Raw genomic sequence first — 23,851 nt, 5'->3', positions numbered from 1 at the left:
GTGAGGCTACTTGAGATCCCTCAGCAGCCACCAACTGACCAGCTGACCACAGACACCTGATGAAGCCCAGCTGAGATCAGCCAAGTTAGCCCCGACAGACCGAGAGCCTGGTCAATCCTGGGTTGTGAGCCAAATAAGTCATTACTTCAAGCATTGATGCTTTGGTGAGGTTTGTTATGGAGCAAAAGCTAATGTGTGCAGAAAGCATCACATTTTGATGTTTATTTGTCAGACTATTTTGATATTTTTCTTACTCAAATGAGACCATAATATTGCACTGAAACATGTCTTTTGCATTTAATGATGTGTCTAATGACAGTTTCCCATGAGGTATATTTCAGTCTCTCATTATTTTTAACAGTTGGGTGAATATGCTATAATTAATTGGCTCAACCAGTGTCTTATTTTCGTGGTTTCTAGGGGCTGTCACAAAGCCTTGGTGAACATTCTTTTTTTTTTTTTTGAACATTCTTGTAGACCATATTTATGTGTTGTTGTTCAGTTGCTAAGTCACATCAGACTCTTAAGACTACATGGACTGCAGCAAGCCAGGCTCCCCTGTCCCGCGCTATCTCCTGGAGTTTGCTTAAATTCACGTCCGTTGAATCAGTGATGCTATCTAACCATCTCATCCTCTGCTGCCTGCTTCTCCTTTTGCCTTTGATCTTTCCCAGCCTCAAAGTCTTTTCAACCGAGTTGGCTCTTTGCATCAGGTGACCGAAGTACTAGAGCTTCAGTATTTATATCTATGTGAATTTATCATATGAATTCTTACAAAAAATTTACTGAGTCAAAGAGATGTACATTTAGGATGTTAGTAGTTGTCATGTTACCGTCCGAAATAATTTACCAATTCATACTTCATTATATATATCTCACATGCTAGTAAAGTAATGCTCAAAATTCTCCAAGCCAGGCTTCAGCAATACATGAACCGTGAACTTCCAGATGTTCAAGCTGGTTTTAGAAAAGGCAGAGGATCCAGAGATCAAATTGCCAACATCCGCTGGATCATGGAAAAGCAAGAGAGTTCCAGAAAAACATCTATTTCTGCTTTATTGACTATGCCAAAGCCTTTGACTGTGCGGATCACAAGAAACTGTGGAAAATTCTAAAAGAGATGGGAATACCAGACCACCTAACCTGCCTCTTGAGAAATCTGTATGCAGGTCAAGAAGCAACAGTTAGAACTGGACATGGAACAACAGACTGGTTCCAAATACGAAAAGGAGTACGTCAAGGCTGTATATTGTCACCCTGCTTATTTAACTTATATGCAGAGTACCTCATGAGAAACACTGGACTGGAAGAAACACAAGCTAGAATCAAGATTGTCGGGAGAAATATCAATAACCTCAGATATGCAGATGACACCACCCTTATGGCAGAAAGTGAAGAGGAACTAAAAGCCTCTTGATGAAAGTGAAAGTGGAGAGTGGAAAAGTTGGCTTAAAGCTCAACATTCAGAAAACGAAGATCATGGCATCCGGTCCCATCACTCCATGGGAAATAGATGGGGCAACAGTGGAAACAGTGTCAGACTTTATTTTTTTGGGCTCCAAAATCACTGCAGATGGTGACTGCAGCCATGAAATTAAAAGACGCTTACTCCTTGGAAGGAAAGTTATGACCAACCTAGATAGCATATTCAAAAGCAGAGACATTACTTTGCTGACTAAGGTCCGTCTAGTCAAGGCTATGGTTTTTCCTGTGGTCATGTATGGATGTGAGAGTTGGACTGTGAAGAAAGCTGAGCATCAAAGAATTGATGCTTTTGAACTGTGGTGTTGGAGAAGATTCTTGAGAGTCCCTTGGACTGCAAGGAGATCCAACCAATCCATTCTGAAGGAGATCAACTCTGGGATTTCTTTGGAAGGAATGATGCTGAAGCTGAAACTCCAATGCTTTGGCCACCTCATCCGAAGAGTTGACTCATTGGAAAAGACTCTGATGCTTGGAGGGATTGGGGGCAGGAGGAAAAGGGGACGACAGAAGATGAGATGGCTGGATGGCATCACTGACTCGATGGACATGAATCTGAATGAACTCCGGGAGTTGGTGATGGACATGGAGGCCTGGTGTGCTGTGATTCATGGGGTCACAAAGAGTTGGACACAACTGAGCGACTGAACTGAACTTCATTATATATGACAGTGACTTTCATCAAGCCTTCACCGACACTTTGAAATATTTGCCAGCCTGAAAGGTAAAAAAAAAAATGTATTTTATTACTGTTTTACTTAATTTTAAAATGATGAATGAAGTTGAGACTATTTTCATATGTTTAGTATCTATTTGTATGTTTTTTACTGTGAATCTTTCATTTCTGCTCTTTGCCCATTCCCTGTGGCTTGCTGGCTTTTGAAAAAGTGAACCAAAAAAGGTCAATGAACATTAAAGAAATGTTACTGTATTTCTGGGCTTCCCAGGTAGCGCTAGTGGTAAATAACCCTCTGCCAGTGCAGGAGACTTAAGAGACAGGTGTTCGATCCCTGGGTTGGGAATATCCCCTGAAGGAGGGCGTGGCAACTCACTCCAGTATTCTTGCCTGGAAAATCCCATGGACAGAGGAGGCTGGCAGGTCACCAAAAGCTGGATACGATTGAAGTTAGCATGCACTGTATTTCTAAACAGTTTCTATATGTGAACTTTTAAGCTTGAGTTCTAGAGGAGTTTGTTTTTTCTTTAAAGTCGTGGTTTTTTTTTTGTGTGTGTGTGTGGATTAATTTTAAAGCCTTTGTTGAATTTGTTACAATGTTGTTTCTGTTTTATGTTTTGGCTTTTTGGCCAGGAAGCATGTGGGATCTTAGCTCCTCAGTCAGGGATCAAGTCTGCACCCCTTGTATTGGAAGGCAAAGCCCTAACCCGTGGACTGCCAGGGAAGTCCTTAGAGGAGTTTGAAAGGCAATAAATAATCATTTCCTAACTTCACAGTGTTTTACAAGTACAAAAACTTGCTATATGATCTAACATAATCTCACAGCTAACTTTTGAAGCAGGTCCTGATATGCTCAGACAGATTAAGCAACTTCAGGTCAGGAAAAACTGTGAAAGACTTTGAAATGGGCATTAGAAGGTTGCTCTGTCTAGCACACTCTTAGAATTTCAGCCCATTCCATCGTTTGTGAGCTATTTTTCCACTCATTAAATTGATAAAAAGTTAGTACTAATACAAATAATTCTTGTCCACAGAAATGCAAATGAATTGTGCCCTGTTGAGATGCTATTGATTACTTCCATATGACCATTGAAACTTTTTGTCTCTATTTGTAATTCATTTCAGCATTCCTGATTGCCTCTGCTCCATGTCTGTTCTTTGAGTTCTTCTTTGAACTGCTCTGATGTGTTACTTGTTCCCCATTAATTAGGGAGTTAGATAAAACTTTAGTACTTGTTCATTTTATATTTATACGGTCTTACTGAAACAGGCTGTCTAGTCAAGGCTATGGTTTTCCAGTAATCATGTATGGATGTGAGAGTTGGACTATAAAGAAAGCTGAGCACTGAAGAATTGATGCTTTTGAACTGTGGTGTTGGAGAAGACTCTTGAGAGTCCCTTGGACAGCAAGGAGATCCAACCAGTCCATCCTAAAGGAAATCAGTCCTGAATGTTCATTGTACAGACTGATGAAGCTGAAACTCCAATACTTTGGCCACCTGATTCGAAGAGCTGACTCATTTGAAAATACCCTGATTGAAAAGATTGGAAAGATTGAAGGAGGGAGGAGAAGGGGATGACAGAGGATGAGGTGGTTGGATGGCATCACCAATTCAATGGATATGAGTTTGAGTAAACTCCGGGAGTTGGTGATGGACGGGAGGCCTGGTGTGCTGCAGTCCATGGGTTCCCAAAGAGTCGGACACGACTGAGTGAACTGAACTGAACTGAACTGAAACAGGAGGGAAGGGGAGCAAGGCAGAACCTTAAAAGAATGACGTAGCCCTTGAAGATATGAGACAGAACTGGTTAGAACTAACTAGGTCCAAGTTAGTTGAAGATTCGAGTTCCAGTAGAACTTGAGACTCATTATATGCTCATTGTGGTGGCTCAGACAATAAAGAAATCTGCCTGCAGTGAGGGAGACCAGTGTTCGATCTCTGGGTTGGGAGGATTCCCTGGAGAAGGGAAGGGTGACCACCCCAGTATTCTTGCCTAGAGAATTCCATGGACAGAGGAGCCTGGTGGGACTACAGTTTATGGGATTGTAAAAAGTCGGGCACAACTAAACGACTAACACTTTCACTTTTCTCCAAAATAGTTGGAATAATCCTCCCACTCAGCCTATTAAATGACCCAGCCCATTAAGCTGTGCGTGCTCAGTCGCTTCAGTCATGTCAGACTCTTTGTGATCCTGTGGACGGTAGCCCGGCAGGATCCTTTGTTCATGGGGTTCTCCAGGCAAGAATACTCTAGCGGTTTACTGTCAGGTGAGTGTAATCTCCTCGGTTCTGTCTCGTCTAAACAAAAATTTGAAGGGACGGATATTAAAGCCCTCGGTGCATCACAGCTCTTGGACAGACCATGTTATAGCTCTCGGTTCTCGAACAGACCATATTATAGCTCTTACATCAGTGTTGCAGCTCAGTTTTATTTAGAAAATAGCAGGAAAATACATCCTTGAGGCGTGAGGACATGCTGACCCAAAGATGCGAAGAGAAAGAGCCCTAGCCCTTTGGCTCCTCGTTGTATATGTTTTTCCCTCCCCGTGGGCCTGCCGTAGGTAAACTGGGCTAGCTAGGAGAGCTGTTTGTTCTACCTGAGGTCCTCACTCCGGTCCTCAGACCTTCCTCTGACCTTCCTTTGCTCTCTTTTTTTGGGCTTTTCCTTTCCTTTTAGCCACCACCATTTTGGACTCCCGTTTCCTATTCTAACTACCTAACAGTTGCCATGCCACCCTCCAGGGGATCTTCGCGACCCAGGAAACTAACCAGCATCTCTTATGTCTCCTGCACTGGCAGGCAGTTTACCACTACCACCACCTGGGAAGCCCCCCCCATTAAGGCTAACCACCCCATATTTTGGGGCCTCTTGCCTTCTTAGGTGACCCACACTTCTCCCAGGGCCAGACTCACCTTTTGAGATGGATTGCATTCTGTCTGTGGAGTGTGTGTCTGTCTAAGTAAATCCACTTCTTACCTATCACTTTGCCTCTCACTGCATTCTTTCTGTGCTGAGACATAAAAAACTTGAGATTCAATAAGTCCTGAGACCAGGTATGTGCTTTCAATTAAAAGAGAATGAGTTCAAGTCTCAATCTGAAATATGCGGTTTCAGTACCTTTCAAAAAATGACCCTTTCACTTCTCTCATGCCTCTAGTCCACACAGCTAGAATAGGATCCTATTGGGTGTGACTCAGATATGTCTAACAGGAAACCTTTATTATTATTGTTGTTAGCTGAAACCTCTTTGAAAAGCTGATGAAAACAATGAATGTTTTGCCTGGGAAAAATAAACACACACACACAATCTTGCTTACTCTTTTCAGAGTTCCCTGACTTCCTGCAAGCTGGGTCAAGAACTTCTGGGATAGAGTCTGGGATAAACATAGCTGCTCCAGATCAGAAGCTGAAGGAGGTAGAAGGGAGAGTTGGTAAAGTGACTTTTTTCTTAATGCCTGGGCTTACCATCTACCACAATGCATTATCTTATTTGGACTTCCCTGGTGACTCAGTGGTAAAGAATATCCTGACACTGTAGGAGACACAAGAGACAGGGTTTGATTCCTTTGTTGGGAAGATCCCCTGGAGTAGGACATGGCAACTGACTCCAGGATTCTTGCCTGGAGAGTCCTATGGACAGAGGAGCCTAGCAGGCTACAGTCTGTGGGGTTGCAAAGAGTTGGATACAGCTGAGTATGAATACTCTCCTCTTTCACTTTCATCAACAGGCTCTTTAGTTCTTCTTCACTTACTGCCATAAGGGTGGTGTCATCTGCATATCTGAGGTTATTGATATTTCTCCCAGCAATCTTGATTCCAGCTTGTACTTCTTCCAGCCCAGGGCTTCTCATGACGTACTCTGCATATAAGTTAAATAAGCAGGGTGACATGGGAAATAGATGGGGAAACAGTGGAAATAGTGTCAGACTTTATTTTGGGGGGGGCTCCAAAATGACTGCAGATGGTGATTGCAGCCATGAAATTAAAAGACGCTTACTCCTTGGAAGGAAAGTTATGACCAACCTAGATAGCATATTCAAAAGCAGAGACATTACTTTGCCAACAAAGGTCCGTCCATTCAAGGCAATGGTTTTTCCAGGGGTCATGTGTGGATGTGAGAGTTGGACTGTGAAGAAAGCTGAGTGCCGAAGAATTGATGCTTTTGAACTGTGTTGTTGGAGAAGACTCTTGAGAATCCCATGGACTGCAAGGAGATCCAACTAGTCCATCCTAAAGGAGATCAGTCCTGGGCGTTCATTAGAAGGACTGATGCTAAAGCTGAAACTCCAATATTTTGGCCATCTTATGCGAAGAGTTGACTCATTGGAAAGGAGTGATGCTGGGAGGGATTGGGGGCAGGAGGAGAAGGGGACGACAGAGGATGAGATGGCTGGATGGCATCACTGACTGGATGGACATGAGTTTGAGTAGACTCCTTGAGTTGGTGATGGCCAGGCAGGCCTGGCGTGCTGCAATTCATGGGGTTGCAAAGAGTTGGACACGACTGAGCGACTGAACTGAACTGAACTGAACTGGAGCCTGCACATGCACATGCTTATTAACTCATGTAATAGAGAAACTGTCAGACACAAGAAACTCACTCTCCAAGGAACAGATGCACAGAGGGAATGTGTTTCTCTCTCTCTCTCTCTTTTTTCATTTGGTTGCACCAGGTCTTAGTTGCGGCATGCGGGATTTTTGATCTTCATTGGCAGCATGAGGGATCTTTAGCTGTGGCATGTGAAATCTAGTTCCTGACTAGGGATTGAACCCAATCCCCCTGCATTGGGAGCTTGGAGTCTTAGCCACTGGACCACCAGGGAAGTCCTGGTAATGTGTCTCTTGCCCAAGTTTTCAGAGCTGGTAAGAGTGCTAAAGTGATTCATTTGCCCCATAGATATAAGGTAAAGGGAAGAAAATAGTTCTTGGGGCGGGGGGAGGAAAGGAACACCTAGAGTGGAAGAGGTGGCCCCCCAAAACCAACATTCACATCTGTACTGAAGCTGAGGCATTCTGGTCACCTGAACCCCTTATGCTTGGAGGGCGGATGTGTGACTAGGAAAGGGGATGGAGCCTGGGATGATTATTTTTTTGTGTCAACATGACTGGCCCACAGGGTAACTATATACTCAGCTTCACATCATTCTGAGTATGTCTGGGTATTTCTGGATGAGATGAACATTGTGATCAGTAGACTGAGTAAAGCAGATGGCCCTCCCCCACGTGGGTGGACCTCATCCAGTCCATTGAGGGCTGCATAGAACAAAACTGTGGGGGAAGGAAGAATTTGCTCTCTCTGCCTGATTGTCTTTGAGCTGAAACGTGGAGCTTCTGCCTTCAGTCTCACACTGAAGCTGATATCCTCTTTTCTCCTGGGTCTCCATTTTCAGTTGGACAACTGCTGCTCATGGGACTTTTCAGCTTCCATAACTGTAAAAGTCAATTCCTTATATTAAAAAAAAAATCAATTTCTCTTTTTCCTTCTCTCCCTCTTTCTTAGGATTTTCAGCATAGAGTGAGGTTGGCTTTTTAAATGGGTCCCTTGCAAGGTCCTGGGAAGATGAACTGTGACAAGAGCTTACTATCTTTCCCTTCATCCAAACCAGAAATGACAACATCCCTCCACAGCCCAGCAGAATAACCAAAGACACTAAATTCTGTTTAAAGTTTTAAAGAAATGTTTCTATATTTCTATTCCTCTTTAGAACATTCATATCAATGCCAAACAGAATGTGTTAGCCATGGGCTTCTTGTAAGTTCATTGAGCGAATGTTCTGCCTGCAGGGGAAGGTCAGCATTACCCTTTTGGTCATCCTGGACTGAGCTTCAGTGGGTGGAGCCTCAGTTGTTCATGCCAATTTCCAGTTCCACTTATGAAGTACTCAGTAGGTGCTTAATAAGTGTCTTATGAGTGAATGAAAAAACAACCTCTCCTAGGCCTTCTCTGTGCTTCTGTTCTTATCATGGTTCATCTCACCAAGGAAAGGGCCAGAAGGGTGCTCAGGAGTCATCTTGTACAACTGCCTGTGCTACAGATGAAGTCCAGAGGGGCGAGCAACTGACTGGAGGTCACACAACCACATAAAGGAAGCACAGGTGCAAGTGGTCAACCTCCTCCTTCCAGGGCTTATCCTGAGACCTCACATAACGTCTGTTGTCTGAAGCAGGAGGGCCACATTGGCCAGGAGAGAGGAGAGCTTCCTTTACCCCACCTGGCTGCTGAATCCGAAGCAACCTGCCAAAGGACACGCTCAGGGTGGCTTCCCGAACTGTGGGTCATCTCTGAATCATGAGATTGGTTCCCCCAGAGACCTGGTTACTTTCCCGCCACCTGTTTTCACCTGGAGAGGAGAGAGGCTCCACTCAGAAGAGGATGTCCAGTCTCTGTTATGGAGGTGGTACAGCTGATGCCTCCTCTGGGGTGCGGAGGTGGGAACAAAGCAGAGTGTAGGGATGCAGGTCTGCTGGATGATGAGAGGACCTGGCAGAGGCTGTGTCTCCCATGGGTGGCATGGGAGGAGGGCGATCTGGGTGGGGAGCCAGGCAGAGGTCAGTTGACCTTGAGCTGGGGGACAGCACCTGGTGAGAGGAAGCAGCCTGGGCTGTGCAGGGACTGGCAGCATGGGGCCCTGTCAGAAGGAAAGGCCAGGAGAGAGGTCAGCCTTGAGTTTTACTCCACACTGTCCCTCCACTTCCCAACATTTCCCGGTGACTCTCTGGCAGCTCGGGGTGGATAGGAAGACCAACCTGGGAAGAAGTGCTTGCCCAAGGGGGCCAGGAAATCTGGTCCTCATTCCAGCATTTACAGCAACTGTTTGTCTTGGAAAAGTCACTTTGCTTCTCAGAGTCCAGTTTCTGCATCAGCAAAAATGGATAAATTAAAAATCCTGCCTCATAGAGTCATTGTGGGTTTGTACAAATCGTTAACCACGGGACTGTCTATTTTGTGCACTGCTGTCTCGCCTCTGTTTAGCATCTGGTTCAGTTTAGTTCAGTCGCTCAGTCGCGTCCGATTCTTTGTGACCCCATGGACTGCAGCACACTAGGCCTCCCTGTCCATCACCAACACCCAGAGTGTACTCACACCCATGTCCATTGAGTTGGTGATGCCATCCAACCACCTCATCCTCTGTTGTCCCCTTCTCCTCCCACCTTCAATCTTTCCCCACATCAGGGTCTTTTCAAATGAGTCAGTTCCTCGCATCAGGTGGCCAAAATATTTTAGTTTCAACTTCAACATCAATCCTTCCGATGAATATTCAGGACTGGATCTGAATCCAGTACTAGCATCTGGTACACACTCCAAATCTGTTGACTCGATGAACGGTTTAATTTTTAGTGACCACTTCCTGGGTGGCAGACATTCTTCAAAACTTGGTCATTTCATCCTCATCAGATCTATGACTGTCCTCTGAGGGGCACAGTGACTCTTCCAGGTCACATACTGCTATACTGCTTAGGTCAGAGCTGCAATTCGAATCTTGGCAGCCTGACTCTGGAGCCAATGGGCTCCATTCCCACACAACGCCCTTTACTCTGTGTCCCTGCTCCATAGACTGGGACGTTTTACACAAGTAATACAAGTCAGTCTCTGGAAGAGGGAGAGGGCTGTGATGGTCATTCAGTGGATGAGGACACAGGGACAGAGGCAGAGACTTCCAGCAGGTTTCCCAGGCATCCGTGCCCACGCTCTTTCTAAAAGAATTGCCAGTGTTTACAGGGGAGTTTGAGTGAGCTCCGGACTTCGTGATGGACAGGGAAGCCTGGCGTACCGCAGTCCATGGGGTCGCAAAGAGTTGGACTCTACTGTTGGACTCTACTGACTGAACTGAACTGAACTAAACTGAACAGTGAACAGAGCCCAGGAGGTGTTCCAATCTGGATGAGATGGTCCCAGACAGTGACCTCGCCCCCAGCCCCGCCCCCGGGTGCCTCAGCCACTCACGGCCACGTCCGGGTTTGTGGGCGGGGCCAAGCGGGCCTCCCTTGGCAGTTGCGAAGCCCCAAGGCTGTTTGTCTTCTCCTGCTTCCGCCATTTGGCTCGCTGATTCTGGAACCAGATCTGAGATGAAGGCGAGAGAGAATGGAGATAAGCAAAGGGCTTTTCTCCATCCAGTTCCTCTCCTTAAAATACATGATGACGGCATCTTCCAGGGACCTTCCCTTTACAGTTTGGAAAGGTCAACGGCAGCCACGATTTCTTTGGATCTGATCTGCCTTGGGAGAAGGGATCCGAGGTCACAACCTTCCATGCCTACAAGGGCTGGGGGGCTCATAGGAGGGAGCGTGAATCAGCAGGGTGCCCTGTAACTGGGAGTGGTTCACGGGTGGGGGTGGTGGGGGGTGGGTGAACAGAGGCTGAAGGGGGCATCGTCTCAGCCTCAGCCAATAGCCACCATGTGGAAATGTGAGGCCCACGCTGCAGCTTCATCTAACTTCTAAGGCAGAAATCTTGATTTTTCTGTGAAAGCTCTGAGATTTAAAAACCATGCAGATCAGAGAAAACCCATCCGTGGGCTCTTGCCTGCTGGTGGGCCACCCGCTTGCAACCCCAGTGGGCCCTCTGGTATCCATAGGTTGACTATTGAGGGTTGCCTGTATTCATGGCCACCCTGACTGTCTGCGACACATGGCCATTTGCCCTTGGTCATTCTGCTGAGACAGCTGCTGAATTCTGGGCTTTACGCTAAGGTAGATGCTATCCACCTAGTTGGTGACTGATTTCAAATGGGAAGTAAAAGAGGAAAAGTCCAGACAGGGGTGGGCCTTGACCAGACGAAAAGTAGGCTTGGGTGATATGAAGGGTGGAATATTGATGTGGACCCTGGTGCAGATTTTGAATTTAATAAGTCCATGGTATATTTCAAGAAAGTATTGAAATATAATTGATTTATAATGTTGTGTTAGTTTCAGATGTACAGCAAAATGATTCAGTTGTATGTATACATACAAATATATGTATTCCTTTTTAACATTCTCTTCCATTATAGCTTATTACAAGATGTTGAAAGGTGGAGAGGAGAAGGGATAAATTAGGAGATTGGGATTAACATATACACACTACTGTATATAAAATAGATAGCAAAGACCTACTGTATATCACAGGGAACTCTGCTCAGTACTCTGTAATAACCTTATATGGGATAAGAATCTGAAGAAGAATAGATTTATGTAATGTGTAACTAAATTACTTTGTTGTATACCTGAAACTAACACAACATTGTAAATCAAATATACTCCAATATAAAATAAAAATTGTATTTTTCTCTTTTTCAAAGATAATTTTTTTATTCATTAAAAATTAAGTTATAAAAAAAAGATGTTGAGTATAGTTCCCCCATCATATTTGTTAAAAAAAATGAAGAGTGATTTAGAAAACTGTTTTAGAGAGAGTGAAAATATATAACAATTGGTTTTGGATTTGCTAGAGCAATAGTTGCAGAACTGGGGATGTGTAAGGAGAGTTGGACATACCGTTGGTGAGGGTCTACTGTATATCTAACCACAGAGGAAGCCTAGACACTCAGGTTGGGGGAAGAAATGACAGATTACAGATCAGGTCTCTGACCATGGAGGGTCTTTGCCACTTCTCTGTGCTGTTGCCAAAGTGATACCCATGTGTTCCAAGTCAGAGGTTGGCAGAGTTAACCTGTTTTTGTACAGCCCTTGTGCTACGTATGGTTTACACATTTTTAAGTGGTTGGGAAAAAGACTCTAAATTTGGTGACACGCAAATGACACAAAATTCAAATTTTAGTGCTCATCAGTAAAGTTTGTTGGAACATGCTCATTTGTTTATATGTTGTAAACTATAGCTATTTTTGTGTTACAAGGGCAGAATTGAATAGTTATGACTATGACCACATGGCCTCACAAAGCCTGACATAATTAGCACCTTGTCCCTTACAGAAGAAGTCTGTTGAGCCCTAGTCTAGATTGTCAAGACCTGTTTTGAGGCTGTGTGGTGAATAATGCTTTGGAACTACAGTCAAGTGGGGGAGAAGAAGGGAGTGGAAGCAGATGCCAATGGCCATCATCATAAGACCCCCTCCATGTCTATTCTCCAAGGAGAGAAAGCATCTATCTTATAACTATGGTGACCTCATTTCCTGGAAAATGATATTTGGACAGAATAACTGTATTCATGGGATAAAGCCAATGGAAAATTTCAGATGGGGCAGTCCCAGAGAGTGCAGGATACCTGGGGTCTCACCCATGCCTCCAAGGGCATTGATGAAGGGGGTTGAGGGTGGGGATGGTTGTACCTGCACACGAGCTTCCGGGAGGTTGATCCTGGCCGCCAGCTGGTTGCGGACGTGGATGTCAGGATAGTGAGTGAAGTGGAAGATCTTTTCCAGCTCCTGCAGCTGCTCTGGGGTGAAGGTGGTTCGGATCCTCCGCTTACCCTTCTTCCCCTCTGGAGGGAGGAGGGTCCAAGCTAGGTTAGTGACCTTCGTCTCAGTGAAGCTTTTGTGCTGCCTTGTACCCGTTAAACCAGTGTTGCCACTACTTGGCCTCTGACTTCTTAGGCTTGGACTTTTACAATGTTCTCTCTCCTAGAAACCCTCCCCCTAGGTTGACTCCCTCTATCCATTCTGGACAGTGTGGCCAAGATGACCTTCTAGAAACTTCTTTGATTGTCCTTTCTGCTGCTTAGATGCCTTCAAGCAAATTTCCCTTATCTGCAACAAGGAATGGCAAACCATAGCCTGGGGGTCACATCTGGCCCACTGTCTGTTTTTAGAAATAAAGTTTTATTGACACACAGCGTGACACATAGGTTTATGTATTGTCTATGGCTGTTTTTGTGCTATAATGGCAGAGTTGTGTTGCTGAAACAGAGACTGCAAAATCTAAAATAATTACCACCTAGCCCTTTACAGAAACACCTCAGCAGTCAGCCCCTGACAATGGGGGCTGTTTCCAGCCACCTGTCCAGTCTCAGGCCGACTCAGGGATGCTACATTATAGGTGGGACCTAGTGCAAAAGGAGAAAAATAGCTTTTTCCTTTCTTCCACAGTCTCTCTCTCAACCAGTCATGGTGGTCTTTCACTTGCTACTTAAGGCCCTTCTCCCTCAGGCGCAAGAATACTAACACGCACACGATGTGGGTGGCAGAGGTCACTGGATTGAGGGGGTATGGGGAAATAGGACTGAGAAGCAGCCCATCCCAGGAAGCAAGGAGGTGGTGAGAGGGGCACTGAGCATGAGTTGAGGCCCCAGGACCCTGGTCCTTGCTTGGGCCGTATTTTATTTACTCTCTGGGCCTCAGTCTCCCGATCTGTAGAATGGAGGAGAGGAGAGGGTTTGAATGATCAAATCGCAAAGACCAGATCCACCCTGGCACTCTGCAGTTCTCTTTCTCTTCAGGTGGAGGCTTGAAAGACCTGGCCTCAGCCTTGCCTGGGGGCCCAGTTGGCTGGGCAAAAGATAGATGGATGAAGGAGAGATTTATGCTGAGGATAACACTTCTGGCTGAGTTACTCCTGCATTTCTAAGAATTGACAAGTGCCTTCCATAGTCTGCCCTTCTTTTAAATCTCTGATTTTATTTTATCTATTTTTTATTGGAGTATAATTGCTTTACAATGTTATGTTAGTTTCTGTTGTACAACAAAGTGAATCAGCTATGTTGTTGTTCAGTTGCTATGATGTGTCTGACTCATTGGGCCTGCGTGGACTGCAGCACATGAGGTTTCCCTGTCCTCCACTATCTCCAGGAGTTTGCTCAGATTCATGCCCATTGAGTTGGTGATGCTATCTAACCGTCCCATTCTCTGCTACCCCCCTCTCCTTTCGCCTTCATTCTTTCCCAGCATCAGGGTCTTTTCCAATGAGTCAGCTCTTCACATCAAGTGGCCAAATTATTGGAGAAACAGCTATATGTACACATATTTTCCCCTCCCTCTTAAACTTCTACCATCTCACCCCTCTAGGTCATCACAGCACAGTGAGCTGAGCTCCCGGTGCTATACTGCAGGTTTCTACAAGCTATCTGTTCTATACACGGTAGTGCGCTTATGTCTGGGGTAGGAAATAGCAAACCAGTCCAGTATTCTTGCCTGCAAAGGACAGAGGAGCCTGGGAGGCTACAGTCTATGGGATCACAAGAGTTGGACACAACTTAGAGACTAAACCACCAGTGTACTTATGTTAGCGCTATTCTCCCAATTCAGCCCACTCTCCCCACCCCACTGTGCCCATTTGTTCGTTCCCTACATCTGTGTCCCTATTCCTGCCCTGCAAATAGGTTCATCTGTACCATTTTTCTAGATCTCATACACACACACACACACACACACACACACACACACACACTTTAATACATGAAATTTGTTTTTCTCTTTCTGACTTACTTCATTCTCTATGACAGACTCTAGGTCCAGCCACTCATCTCACCCCTCCCAACTACCCCTCATTGTTATTAGTCCATTTTTTTTATTCCTTCAAAGTAATTTTACTCATTTTCCTGAATCTTGGAAGCTTCTTGGGGGTTGTGGACAGTGAGATTTCAAGCATAATTACCCCTTAGAGGAAGTTGTTGGATTGTGAACCAGCTGATATGATCTGATCTCTTACCTATTCTATCTCCCTTTCCCTCTTCAAGTCCACTGTACTTTTTAATAAAAAAAAAAAGAGAGAGAGAGAGATATTCTATGTTTAGAGCTGGTGGTACATTTAAGGGGTAGAGCCAAACCCAACCAGAATTGGTGTGGACAGAAATGGAAGGTATGAATCCTTTGCCAAGGCCTTACTGAATGTCTTTTGTGCTAGGCACAGAGGGCCTGTCTGCAGGAGTACAAAAATGAACAAGCTGTGCTGACAGTATCTCATTCATTCATTCACCAGGTCACTCTTTCAGATAATTGTAATGACACAGTGCAGTTTTATAGAAAATTGCCAAAAAACTCACAGAATGGAAGATTTCAGGTTGGATGGGCAAACAGAGGTTCAGGATAACATGGATCTGGGATTCTTCTAAGAATATAGATCTTTGGAGTAGAGGATACCGAACCAAAAAGGTAAGGTGTAGAGCTGGAATACAGGAAAGTAAGTAACATGGAGAACAGAGGATTAGAAACAGATTGTAAATTATAACAACAAAAAAGGGTCTTCCTTAGTGTTCCAGTGACTAAGACTCTGTGCTCCCAACACAGGGGGCCGAGCTCGGGCCCTGGTCAGGGAACTAGATCCCACATGCTGCAAATAAGAAGTCAGAATGCTAAATAAATACATATTTTAAAAAGCTATTAAGAAATTAGCAAAATTAAGCCATTTCTTGCTTTTTCCCCGGAAGGAAACTTAGGCAAACAAGTGTCCATGACTAAGTATAGACTCATTATCTCAAGTTTCCATTTGTGTAGCTAGGGAAGGAGCTAATAAGACAAATACAGCTTCCCCTTATTTCCCAGAGGAGCAGAAGGACATAACCTGGAGATAAGGTTATAAGAAAAGGATCTGAGCCCTCCTCGGCAAAATAATGTGATTGTTGACTTTGCAGAGAGGGGCTGCCAGTCAGTTATGAGCCAGTTGAAAAAATATTTATTCTCATTAACTTTGAACTAAACACTCTCAGGATATTATTATATTATTCTTGAGAGATGATGATCTCTCAATCATGGTGACAGGGTGTATATGTGTGTGTCCAACAGATGTAGTGACTTCTCCTGTAAAGAAAGAGGGTTGTCTAAAATATACATAGTTGGCTAGATGGAGGCTGAGCCCCAGGTGGACCAGCCTGAAGGACTCAAGGGCCAAAGCCCTTCTCCCAAGACTGAGCATGGGTTCTTGGGGTGTCAGTAGTCAACACTGATTATCTCCATACAACCCTTCTTGGGATGTTATTTGAAATTGCTGCTGCTGCTGCTAAGTCACTTCAGTCATGTCTGACTCTGTGCAACCCTGTAGACGGCAGCCCACCAGGCTCTTCCGTCCATGGGATTTTCCAGGCAAGAATACTGGAGTGGGTTGCCATTGGTAACCACTATCTGCCTATGGCTATTTAAATCAAATCAAACCAAATAAAAAATATAGTTCTTTAGCCACACTAGTTATAGGTCATAACCACATGTGGCTAGTGACCACCATATTGGAGAGCATAGATAGGAAGCATTTCCATCATCAGAGAAATTTCTATTGGATAGGGCTCCCTTATAGGTTTTCCCATTGGGTTCTGGAAAAAGTAATATTCTGGGCCTCACTTTAAGTTTCTCCTTGTGTTGCACTTTCCTCTAATTGCTGCATATCTCTAGGAAAATGGGTATCCATCGGTCACAGAGCCGAATTTGATGGTGTTGGGAAAACTGGAATTGCAGGAAAAGTAAGAGAAAGGGAAGGCTGGCCCACACCCATCTCCTTGCTGGTGCCTGGGGAGAAGGATGACCAGTGGAGAGGATGTTGCCCTGGAGCTCCAGGCAGTGACTCAGAGCAGAGTGACCTGCTCGTGGTCCACAGGGAAGCGGGGACAGGGAAGAGCAGAAGCTGAGTGGTTGGCTCAGGAATGGTGAAGGTTGACACTTCAGTTTTCCCATCGAATGCTAGAGCTGCTTTAGGAAAGGAAGGAGGGGGGCCAGCAAGCCTGATGCTTGCGTTATAGACCATAGTAGGTGATAAGAGAGAGGAAGCTGGTGAGGGCAGGAAGAACAGCAGAAACGAATTATGGAACAGAGAAGAAGGCGGAACACAGGACACTGAACGAACGTAGTATTTTGAAACCAGAAGGAACCTCATTAGACAGGAAAGTGGAACACCCAGTTCATAGATGGAATGCCCATCACACAGGATGGTTCTTAATTGTGGAAACGGGCTGGGAGTTTCCGGCCCTGGCTCAGAGAGGACAATGGGGGTGTGGAACCCCATCCAGAGACACTCAGGGGAGGGTGGGAAGAGGGGGATGAAGGAGGCAGGGAACTGCCACCTCTCTCAAGTTGCTCCTCGCAGGTTATTAATTGCTTGAGCTGTGATCACACTTCACTGGGTCTTCAAAGAGACCAAGTCAGCAGAACGTAATTAAACCTGAGCCGTTTAGCACATTGATCATAAGAAATACACAATTTACACAGGTGATTAGGCCACTTAATTATAAACTGATGTTTCTCTGTGCTTGGCTCCCTCCCCTGATTGCTCCTTCTCTGCGGTCTGCTAATCGGCCTTGGCCGCTCAGCTAGAGGCCCCAGGGGCTTTGCAGCTGGGCTCAGACTCCTGAAATGAGTCTTGTCCTTGTCATCCTAAAGCAGCGGCCGGAAGAAGATCCAGGCTCCCACACCCATGGAAGGGAGGACTGGGGAGAAAGCAGATGACACTGTTAAAGGGGAGAGTGAAGAGCCTTGAGTGCCGAGCCAAGGAGCGTGCCTTGCATGCTGCGGGCACAGGCAATTGGAGAAGTCCAGGACCACTCTGAGGAGAAAAGGCTGGCATGTTCTGCCCTGGGAGGTGCCTCTCTGCAAGCCACCTGTCCTGTCTAGAAGGTGTTCTCAGCCTGCTGGAGGGCCGCAAAGGGAGCCTGCCCTTGTTCCTTTCCATTTTATACTTGCGACAAAGCAGGGGACCAGACCTGACACCAGCTAGTAACACTGGGGGAGATTCCCTGATGTGAGCTGGGAAAGAGCCACAGAGCTTATTTCTGTTCAATGAGAGAGTTCATGTTTAGTTGTCCTTCCTGCCAAGGACTGAGGAGGAGGAAGTCAGCTAACTCTTATCTCTGTGAAAATACGCACAGAAGGCCAACCTAAATGCAAACCTGCAGAGTGCCCAGATTAGAGGTAGCCAAAGTCCTGGATCTTGTAACAGGGAGAAGAGCCACTTCTAGCCAAAAAACTGATGACCAACTACTACCTTACAAGGCATATGTGCATAATCACTCAGTCGTGTCCACGATCCTATGGTCTTTGTGACCCCATGGACTGTAGCCTGCCAGGCTCCTCTGTCCATGGGGATTCTCCAGGCAAGAATACTGGAGTGGGTTGCCATGCCCCCCTCCAGGGGTTGGGATCGAACCCAGGTCTCCAGCATTGCAGGTGGGTTCTTTACCATTTGAGCCACCAGGAAAGTCCTGCTACAAGGCATATCTGGGGAAGTAAACACTCTGTAGGAACACAGTAGGGATTTAAAAACTGAAAAAGGAAACTTTGAGTGTCCTACATATGGAGACCAAAAATGATCTATGAAGACTCATAAAATGGCATAATCTGAGCATGAAACAGTGTGAGAGAAGAAGAGGAACAGCAAGAAGAAGATGGCCTGAGCCCTGAGTCAGGGCTCCCTCTCCCAGGGCCCAGAGCATAGCAGAAGGTCCACTGTCTTTAGTCCTAGGCAGCATGGGTGGGGAGGAGAGGATGAGGAAGGAGGGAAGGGGGAAAGAGAGAAGAAAGGGGAAGGGGACGAGGAAGGAGGGGGAATGAGGAAAATGAGGGGGACGAAGAAGTGAGGAAAGATGAAGTGGGTTGAATTGTCTTCTCCTCAAGAAGAAACATCTCAGTTCTAACCCCTGGTACCTGGTGAAGGTGACCTTACATGGAGATAAGGTCTTTGCAAGTGCGATTAGGCCAAGGATCTTGAGATGTGACTCTCCTGGATTTATGGTAGATTCTATGTTCAATGACATGTGTCCTTGTGGGATAAAGGAGAGGGGGATTCCGCATAGAGCCCGAGGTCAAGGCCTAGTGACGATGGAGTCAGGGTGTGGGATGGTGTGTCTATAGGCACATCGTGATCGTGGATTGTTGCTGGCCGCAGGGAGCTGGGACAGAGGCACTGAGCAGGCTTTCCCTTGGGGCTCTGGGAAGAATTAACCCTACCAACACCTTGGCTTTGGACTTCTGGTTCTGAAACTCTAAGATGATGAGTTTCTGTGGTTTTAGGCCATTCAGTTTGTGGTAATTGGCACAGCCACTAAAGGAAGCTCATATAGAGGGAGAGGATGAGGGAAGGAAGAGGAAAAGGAGGAAGAAGAAGAGGAAAGAGGAGCGAGTTTTTTTTTTTTTTTTTAATTTATTTTTAACTGGAGGCTAATTACTTCACAATATTGTATTGGTTTTGCCATACATTGACATGAATCCGCCACGGGTATACATGTGTTCCCCATCCTGAACCCCCCTCCCACCTCCCTCCCCATGAGGGTTTTAAAGGGCAAAGTTTGGAGACATAAAAAGGCTTGAAAGACTGAAAGTTAGAGAGATGCTCCATGTGCCTGGAGGGTGAGGGGCAGGCAGGCCATGATGGGGGATGAATCTGGGGACCCACAGAGCTGGACTGTAAAGGACGTTGAATGTCACGCCAATAGCTTTAGATGGGGTTGATGAACTACAGCCTGGGGCCAGACCTGGCATTCTGCCTGTAACTGTAAATAAAATTTTATTGGAACATAAACATACCCATTCATTTACACCTTGTCTGCTTTTTAGCTATGACAGTTGTTGTGCAGCCGCTCGGTCATGTCCGGCTCTTTTGTGACCCCATGGACTGTAGCCTGCCAGGCTCCTCTGACCAGGGATTCTCCAGGTAAGAATACTGGAGGGGGTTGCCATTTTCTTCTTCAGGGATCTTCCCTACCCAGGGATCAAGCTCACGTCTCTCATATCTCCTGTATTGGCAGGCAGGTTCTTTACCACTAGCAACCACCTGGGAAGCCCTAAATAAATGCATATATATTAGAAGAAAACCTCGTATCATGACCATAAATGGGTAACTGGTATCATGCATCATAAATAGAAGGTTAGTGTAGAAATCATTACAGGACTATTGACATAAATAATCTTTGTCTTCCTCACCTTCAAAGTCATTTTGAAAACCTCCGGGGGACCCTCATGAGTCTCTTTAGAAACACTGAATTCCTGAGACTTCCCTGGCTGTCCAACGGTTAGGACTCTGCGCTTCCACTGCACGGGGCATGGGTTTGACCCCTTGGTTGGGGAAGAAGGATCCTTAACGCTGTGTGGTATGGCCAAAAAAGTAGAAATGCCGAATTCCAGCCTAGCAGGGAGATGGATGGATTTTAGCCACATTCAGAAATAATCTAGAGCGGATGATCTCAGGCAACCGGGGTTCAATTCTATTGTGACCTACTCGTGTGGTTTTTGCCGGTGATTTATCTTCTCTTCTTGGTTTCATCAGCTCTAAGGTGGGGCTCACAACTGTGACAAATGGATGGAAACAATGGCTATCACATTGCATGAGAGCCCAGTCCAATCTTATGACTGCCATTTTCCCAAGCACTTACTCGTGTCTCCTCTGGGTCTAGCTGACCTGGAACATACCAGCAGCTTCAGCGGAGGTTTAGCATGACTGGCCTCCTTTTCGTCAACAGCCAGTGTTGGGCTAGGGGAAGGGAAACTGCTCTGGGAAGGGAAATAAGATCTCTCTCTCTCTTCCTCTGCAACAGAGAGGACGGACATAGATTTTACGTAGCTGCAGCAAGAGACACTCAGGTCAGACCCTCAGCAGAATGGTTCTTGTGAATGCTCATTGCTCATTCAGTTCACTGGAAGATATTAATGAACTTCTGACAATTAAGCTGGGACCCTTTCCTATTGATAGAGTCAGCTACTAGGAAACCCACTAGCTCTCTGGGGACACATGATCCCCCACCCCCCACAGGTTCTTTCCCTTGGCTCACCACCAGTGAGCACCAACCCCCTCTTAGGAGACTCTACCTGGGGGAGGAAGTGGGGCTCCGTGTTTGGGAGGAGAAGGCATCATGGCTTCCCTGAGTTTCTTTCCCTTGGACTGCTGTTGTTTAGTCATTCAGTCACGTCCAACTCTTTGTGACCCCATGGACTGTAGTTCACCAGGCTCCTCTGCCCATGAGATTTCACAGGCAAGAATATTGGAGTGGGTTGCCATTTCCTTCTACAGGGGATCTTCCTGACCCAGGGATCAAACCAGCATCTCCTGCATCGGCAGGAGGATTCTTTAGCACTGAGCTGCTGGGGAAGCCTTTCCTTGGATTAAAGCATTAGATAGGAGAGAGGACCAGGACACTCTTGTGGACACTCCAGGCTCATCGCCGGTCAGACTCCAGTGGACCCCCAATCACCAGCTTCATTTTCTCCCTCACTCAGCTGTCTCACTGAAGATGAAGCTGAGGGCAGAATGGAAACGGGCTTGGTCGGGCGGCTCGGCAGGCCGGGGGAGAGCTAAGACTGACTGCGGTTGTCTGAATCCTAGGAACATGTATGTTCCCTCCTCCGCCCCCTCCTCAAGCTAGCCCTCAAGGAGGGACCCGGGATCTGGTCATTGTTATTTGGGGGTAAATCCTGGGGAGGGCACTGGCCTAGGGTGTGATCAGGGTGGGCAGATTTGGGGCAGAGCTTCAGCCACTAGAGGCCGTGCAGGCCGAGCTCTGCTCACAAAGGGAAAGAACGTGACAGCCTAAGCCGGTGTTCGGGCGGCTGGGTCTCGGTCCTCTGCCCTGCGGCTGTGTGACCTGGGGCACCACCTGCCTCTTCTCTTTCACAGATGAGTTTCTCATCAGTCAAGTTTATGATAATTATACTTTTCTGCTGAAGTTAGAGACATGCACAGCCTCCAGGATGGTGCCGACCACAGAGTAAATAAATGGTCACCGGCATTCTCAGCTGCGGCCTGGTTACAGGAACAAGCCCCAGATCCCCGCATCCTGCAGTGAACTGGGACTTGGTGACTGAATTAGAACAGCTCCATTTCTGGGCTAGGTAGAAAGGTATTTAAGGCTATTGGCCCAGTACCTGACATCTCTCTGAATTTTGGAATCTTCTCTTCTGTTGATACAGAGCAGCTTTTTCTCTGCCTGAGCCCAGCTGGGGCTTGCAGACCCAGGAGTGGGTAAGAATTGGCAAGAAGACACTTACCTTTGGGCTGGTCCTGTGGGGGTCTCTCCGGCCCGAAATCTGCAGCTGTTGCCTGCCTGGTTCCCTGTCCACTTGCCCCTTCTGGCCTGACCACATCACTCCTCTCAGCTGGCCTCTTTAAGATATCCTCGATGGAGAAGGACAGGCCCCGCTTCTTTGGGGCCTCATAGCACCCCGAGCTCTTCCTCTCCATCCCCTGTGGAGATCAGAGCCTGCCTTGGCACCCTCCGTGGGCAGCTGTGAGGGGGCAGAGGGGCCAATACCCGTGGAGGGAGGGGTCCTTGCTTTCCTGAAACTCCTGGAATCAAGAGGGTGAGCAGAGGTGAACAGAGATTCTCATGTTGGATTATCCAGCACAGTTATGTCTCCATGGGGACTTCTGTGGGTCACCTCAAAACACCTTGGGATCAAGGATGCTGGTCCCGTCAGGAAAGCTGGAAGGGGCTGTACCTGTGCCCATGGACTTAGAGCCCTCGTTGACTCAACATCGAGGGAATCGCCATTGCTAAACTAAATTCAGTCCTACTGTGATGGGTCTTCTCCGGGGTGATCACTTTCGCAGTCCCCAGCCTAGGCTAGAGACCCTGAAGTCATGGCCTGTGGGGAACAGGGCAAAAGAGCTGGAAGAGGGAGGCTGCCCCCAGAGGAAATCTGGAGGCAAAGTGTCCACCTTCACGCTTTCTCTGTCGTGCGGCTCTTTCCTGCTGGCTCCGGTCAGACCTCTGGGAGGCTGGAGTGCCACCGGTGAGCCCCAGGTGGCCAACCCAGCCCTGGGCCACACTGCAGCTTGAGGGGTGCTCCCAGAAATCCTCCTAGGCTCCTCCGGCTTCTGCTGCTCCTAGATTCCAGAACAGGCCTCCCTCCCAGAGCACCTGCAGGTGGAGGCTTCCAAAGAGGGTCGCAGGGTCACTGCCAGGCTGGCTCTCTGTGCCGGGGCTGGGCTGAAAGCTGGTGTCTGAACCTCCCCTGGTGTCTCTGGTCCAGCCAGCACTTCTGCTTTCTTCCCGACTTCACTGCACAAGCCTCTCGGTAGGCTTCTTCCTGGCTCCTTTCCCGGCTCCTTTCCCTTCCTTTGGGGGTCCTTTCTGTCCCCTTCTTGTTTGCATACCTCTTACCTGCCTCCTGGGTCCTTGCTGAGGGGACCCTTTCCCTCTGTCTAGTAAACTGTCGACTGCAAACTGATAGGATCAACTCGTTCTTGCCAGGAGTTCTGTTCCCAATTACTGTGTAACCAGGGAGGAGGGGGCAGTAAAACGGCTGATAAGAGAAGAAACTTTCCACCCTTCTTGTGGCGGGAGTTGGGGAAGAGGAGTAGGAGGGGGAGGGAAACTTAAGGATGGGGCTTGGGGGTCCCAGAGAGGTGTGGTGTTGGGGAGCTGGCCAGGCCAGAGCAGGACATGGGAAGGTGGGAACAGTGAGGCCAGGAAGCATCCCCAGGCCCCATAAAATGTGTTTGCTTAGCTGGGAGAATTTATGGGTCATATGTAGGCTGGAGGCTGGGCCAGGGTGCAGGCTGCTGGGTATTGGCTGCGGGCAGTCCATTTCAGATGTGCTTTCCTGGACTTGAGGGCCATCTTCTGAGGTCCTTCTGGGGTGTGTGGGGAAACAGAGGTCCAGACCAAGAGGGTGTGGTAGAAGTCATGGTCTCATCTAAGCGGGACTTGGGGGAGCTCCAGACTGCCAGGCTGGCCACAAGGTGTGTTCTCATGAGGGTGATAGATACCTGGGGGAGTCTGGGGACCTGAATGGGGCATGAGAACCCAGGCCTTCTTGTGGAAGGAGGGGGAAGGGGAAGCTTGCACCTTCCTCCCTGAGGAGGGTGAGTCAGAGGAAAGATCACCTGTCCTGTGTGAGGAGCCGTGCC

General features: G+C 47.0%; 1 protein-coding gene across 2 annotated transcripts; it reads right to left on the bottom strand.

Annotated features, from left to right (window-relative positions):
• Positions 1 to 1,777: 1,777 nt before the first annotated feature.
• On the bottom strand, positions 1,778 to 23,167 carry ISX (intestine specific homeobox). Of its 2 annotated transcripts, none has more exons than XM_060414120.1 (6): positions 21,988 to 23,167; positions 12,427 to 12,578; positions 10,107 to 10,223; positions 8,909 to 9,016; positions 8,503 to 8,790; positions 1,778 to 2,199 (listed from the first exon to the last, which is right to left on the bottom strand). In XM_060414120.1, exons 1-6 carry the CDS (start codon positions 22,178 to 22,180, stop codon positions 2,164 to 2,166), a joined length of 894 nt encoding a protein of 297 aa, XP_060270103.1. In that variant the 5' UTR covers positions 22,181 to 23,167; the 3' UTR covers positions 1,778 to 2,163. The 2 variants fall into 2 exon arrangements, with proteins under 2 accessions (XP_060270103.1, XP_042103122.1); XM_042247188.2 differs by lacking the exon at positions 1,778 to 2,199 and adding an exon at positions 4,570 to 7,591.
• Between the last annotated feature and the right edge of the window lie 684 nt (positions 23,168 to 23,851).

This window comes from Ovis aries, chromosome 3 (genome assembly GCF_016772045.2).
Source record: "Ovis aries strain OAR_USU_Benz2616 breed Rambouillet chromosome 3, ARS-UI_Ramb_v3.0, whole genome shotgun sequence".
In the NCBI taxonomy this organism is placed as follows: domain Eukaryota; kingdom Metazoa; phylum Chordata; class Mammalia; order Artiodactyla; family Bovidae; genus Ovis; species Ovis aries.
Note: the sequence above shows the minus strand (reverse complement) of the source record. Positions and strands in the feature narration are given on the sequence as shown.

Excerpts from the sequence above, each read along its gene's own strand:
- ISX (XM_042247188.2), bottom strand. The coding sequence starts at position 22,180 with ATGGAGAGGAAGAGCTCGGGGTGCTATGAGGCCCCAAAGAAGCGGGGC. Across the intron at positions 10,224-12,426 it reads TCCCGGAAGCTCGTGTGCAG|ATCTGGTTCCAGAATCAGCG; the intron begins GTACAACCATCC and ends CCTTCATCTCAG. Across the intron at positions 9,017-10,106 it reads CCACAAACCCGGACGTGGCC|AAACTGGACTCTGAGAAGCA; the intron begins GTGAGTGGCTGA and ends TTGCTGATGCAG.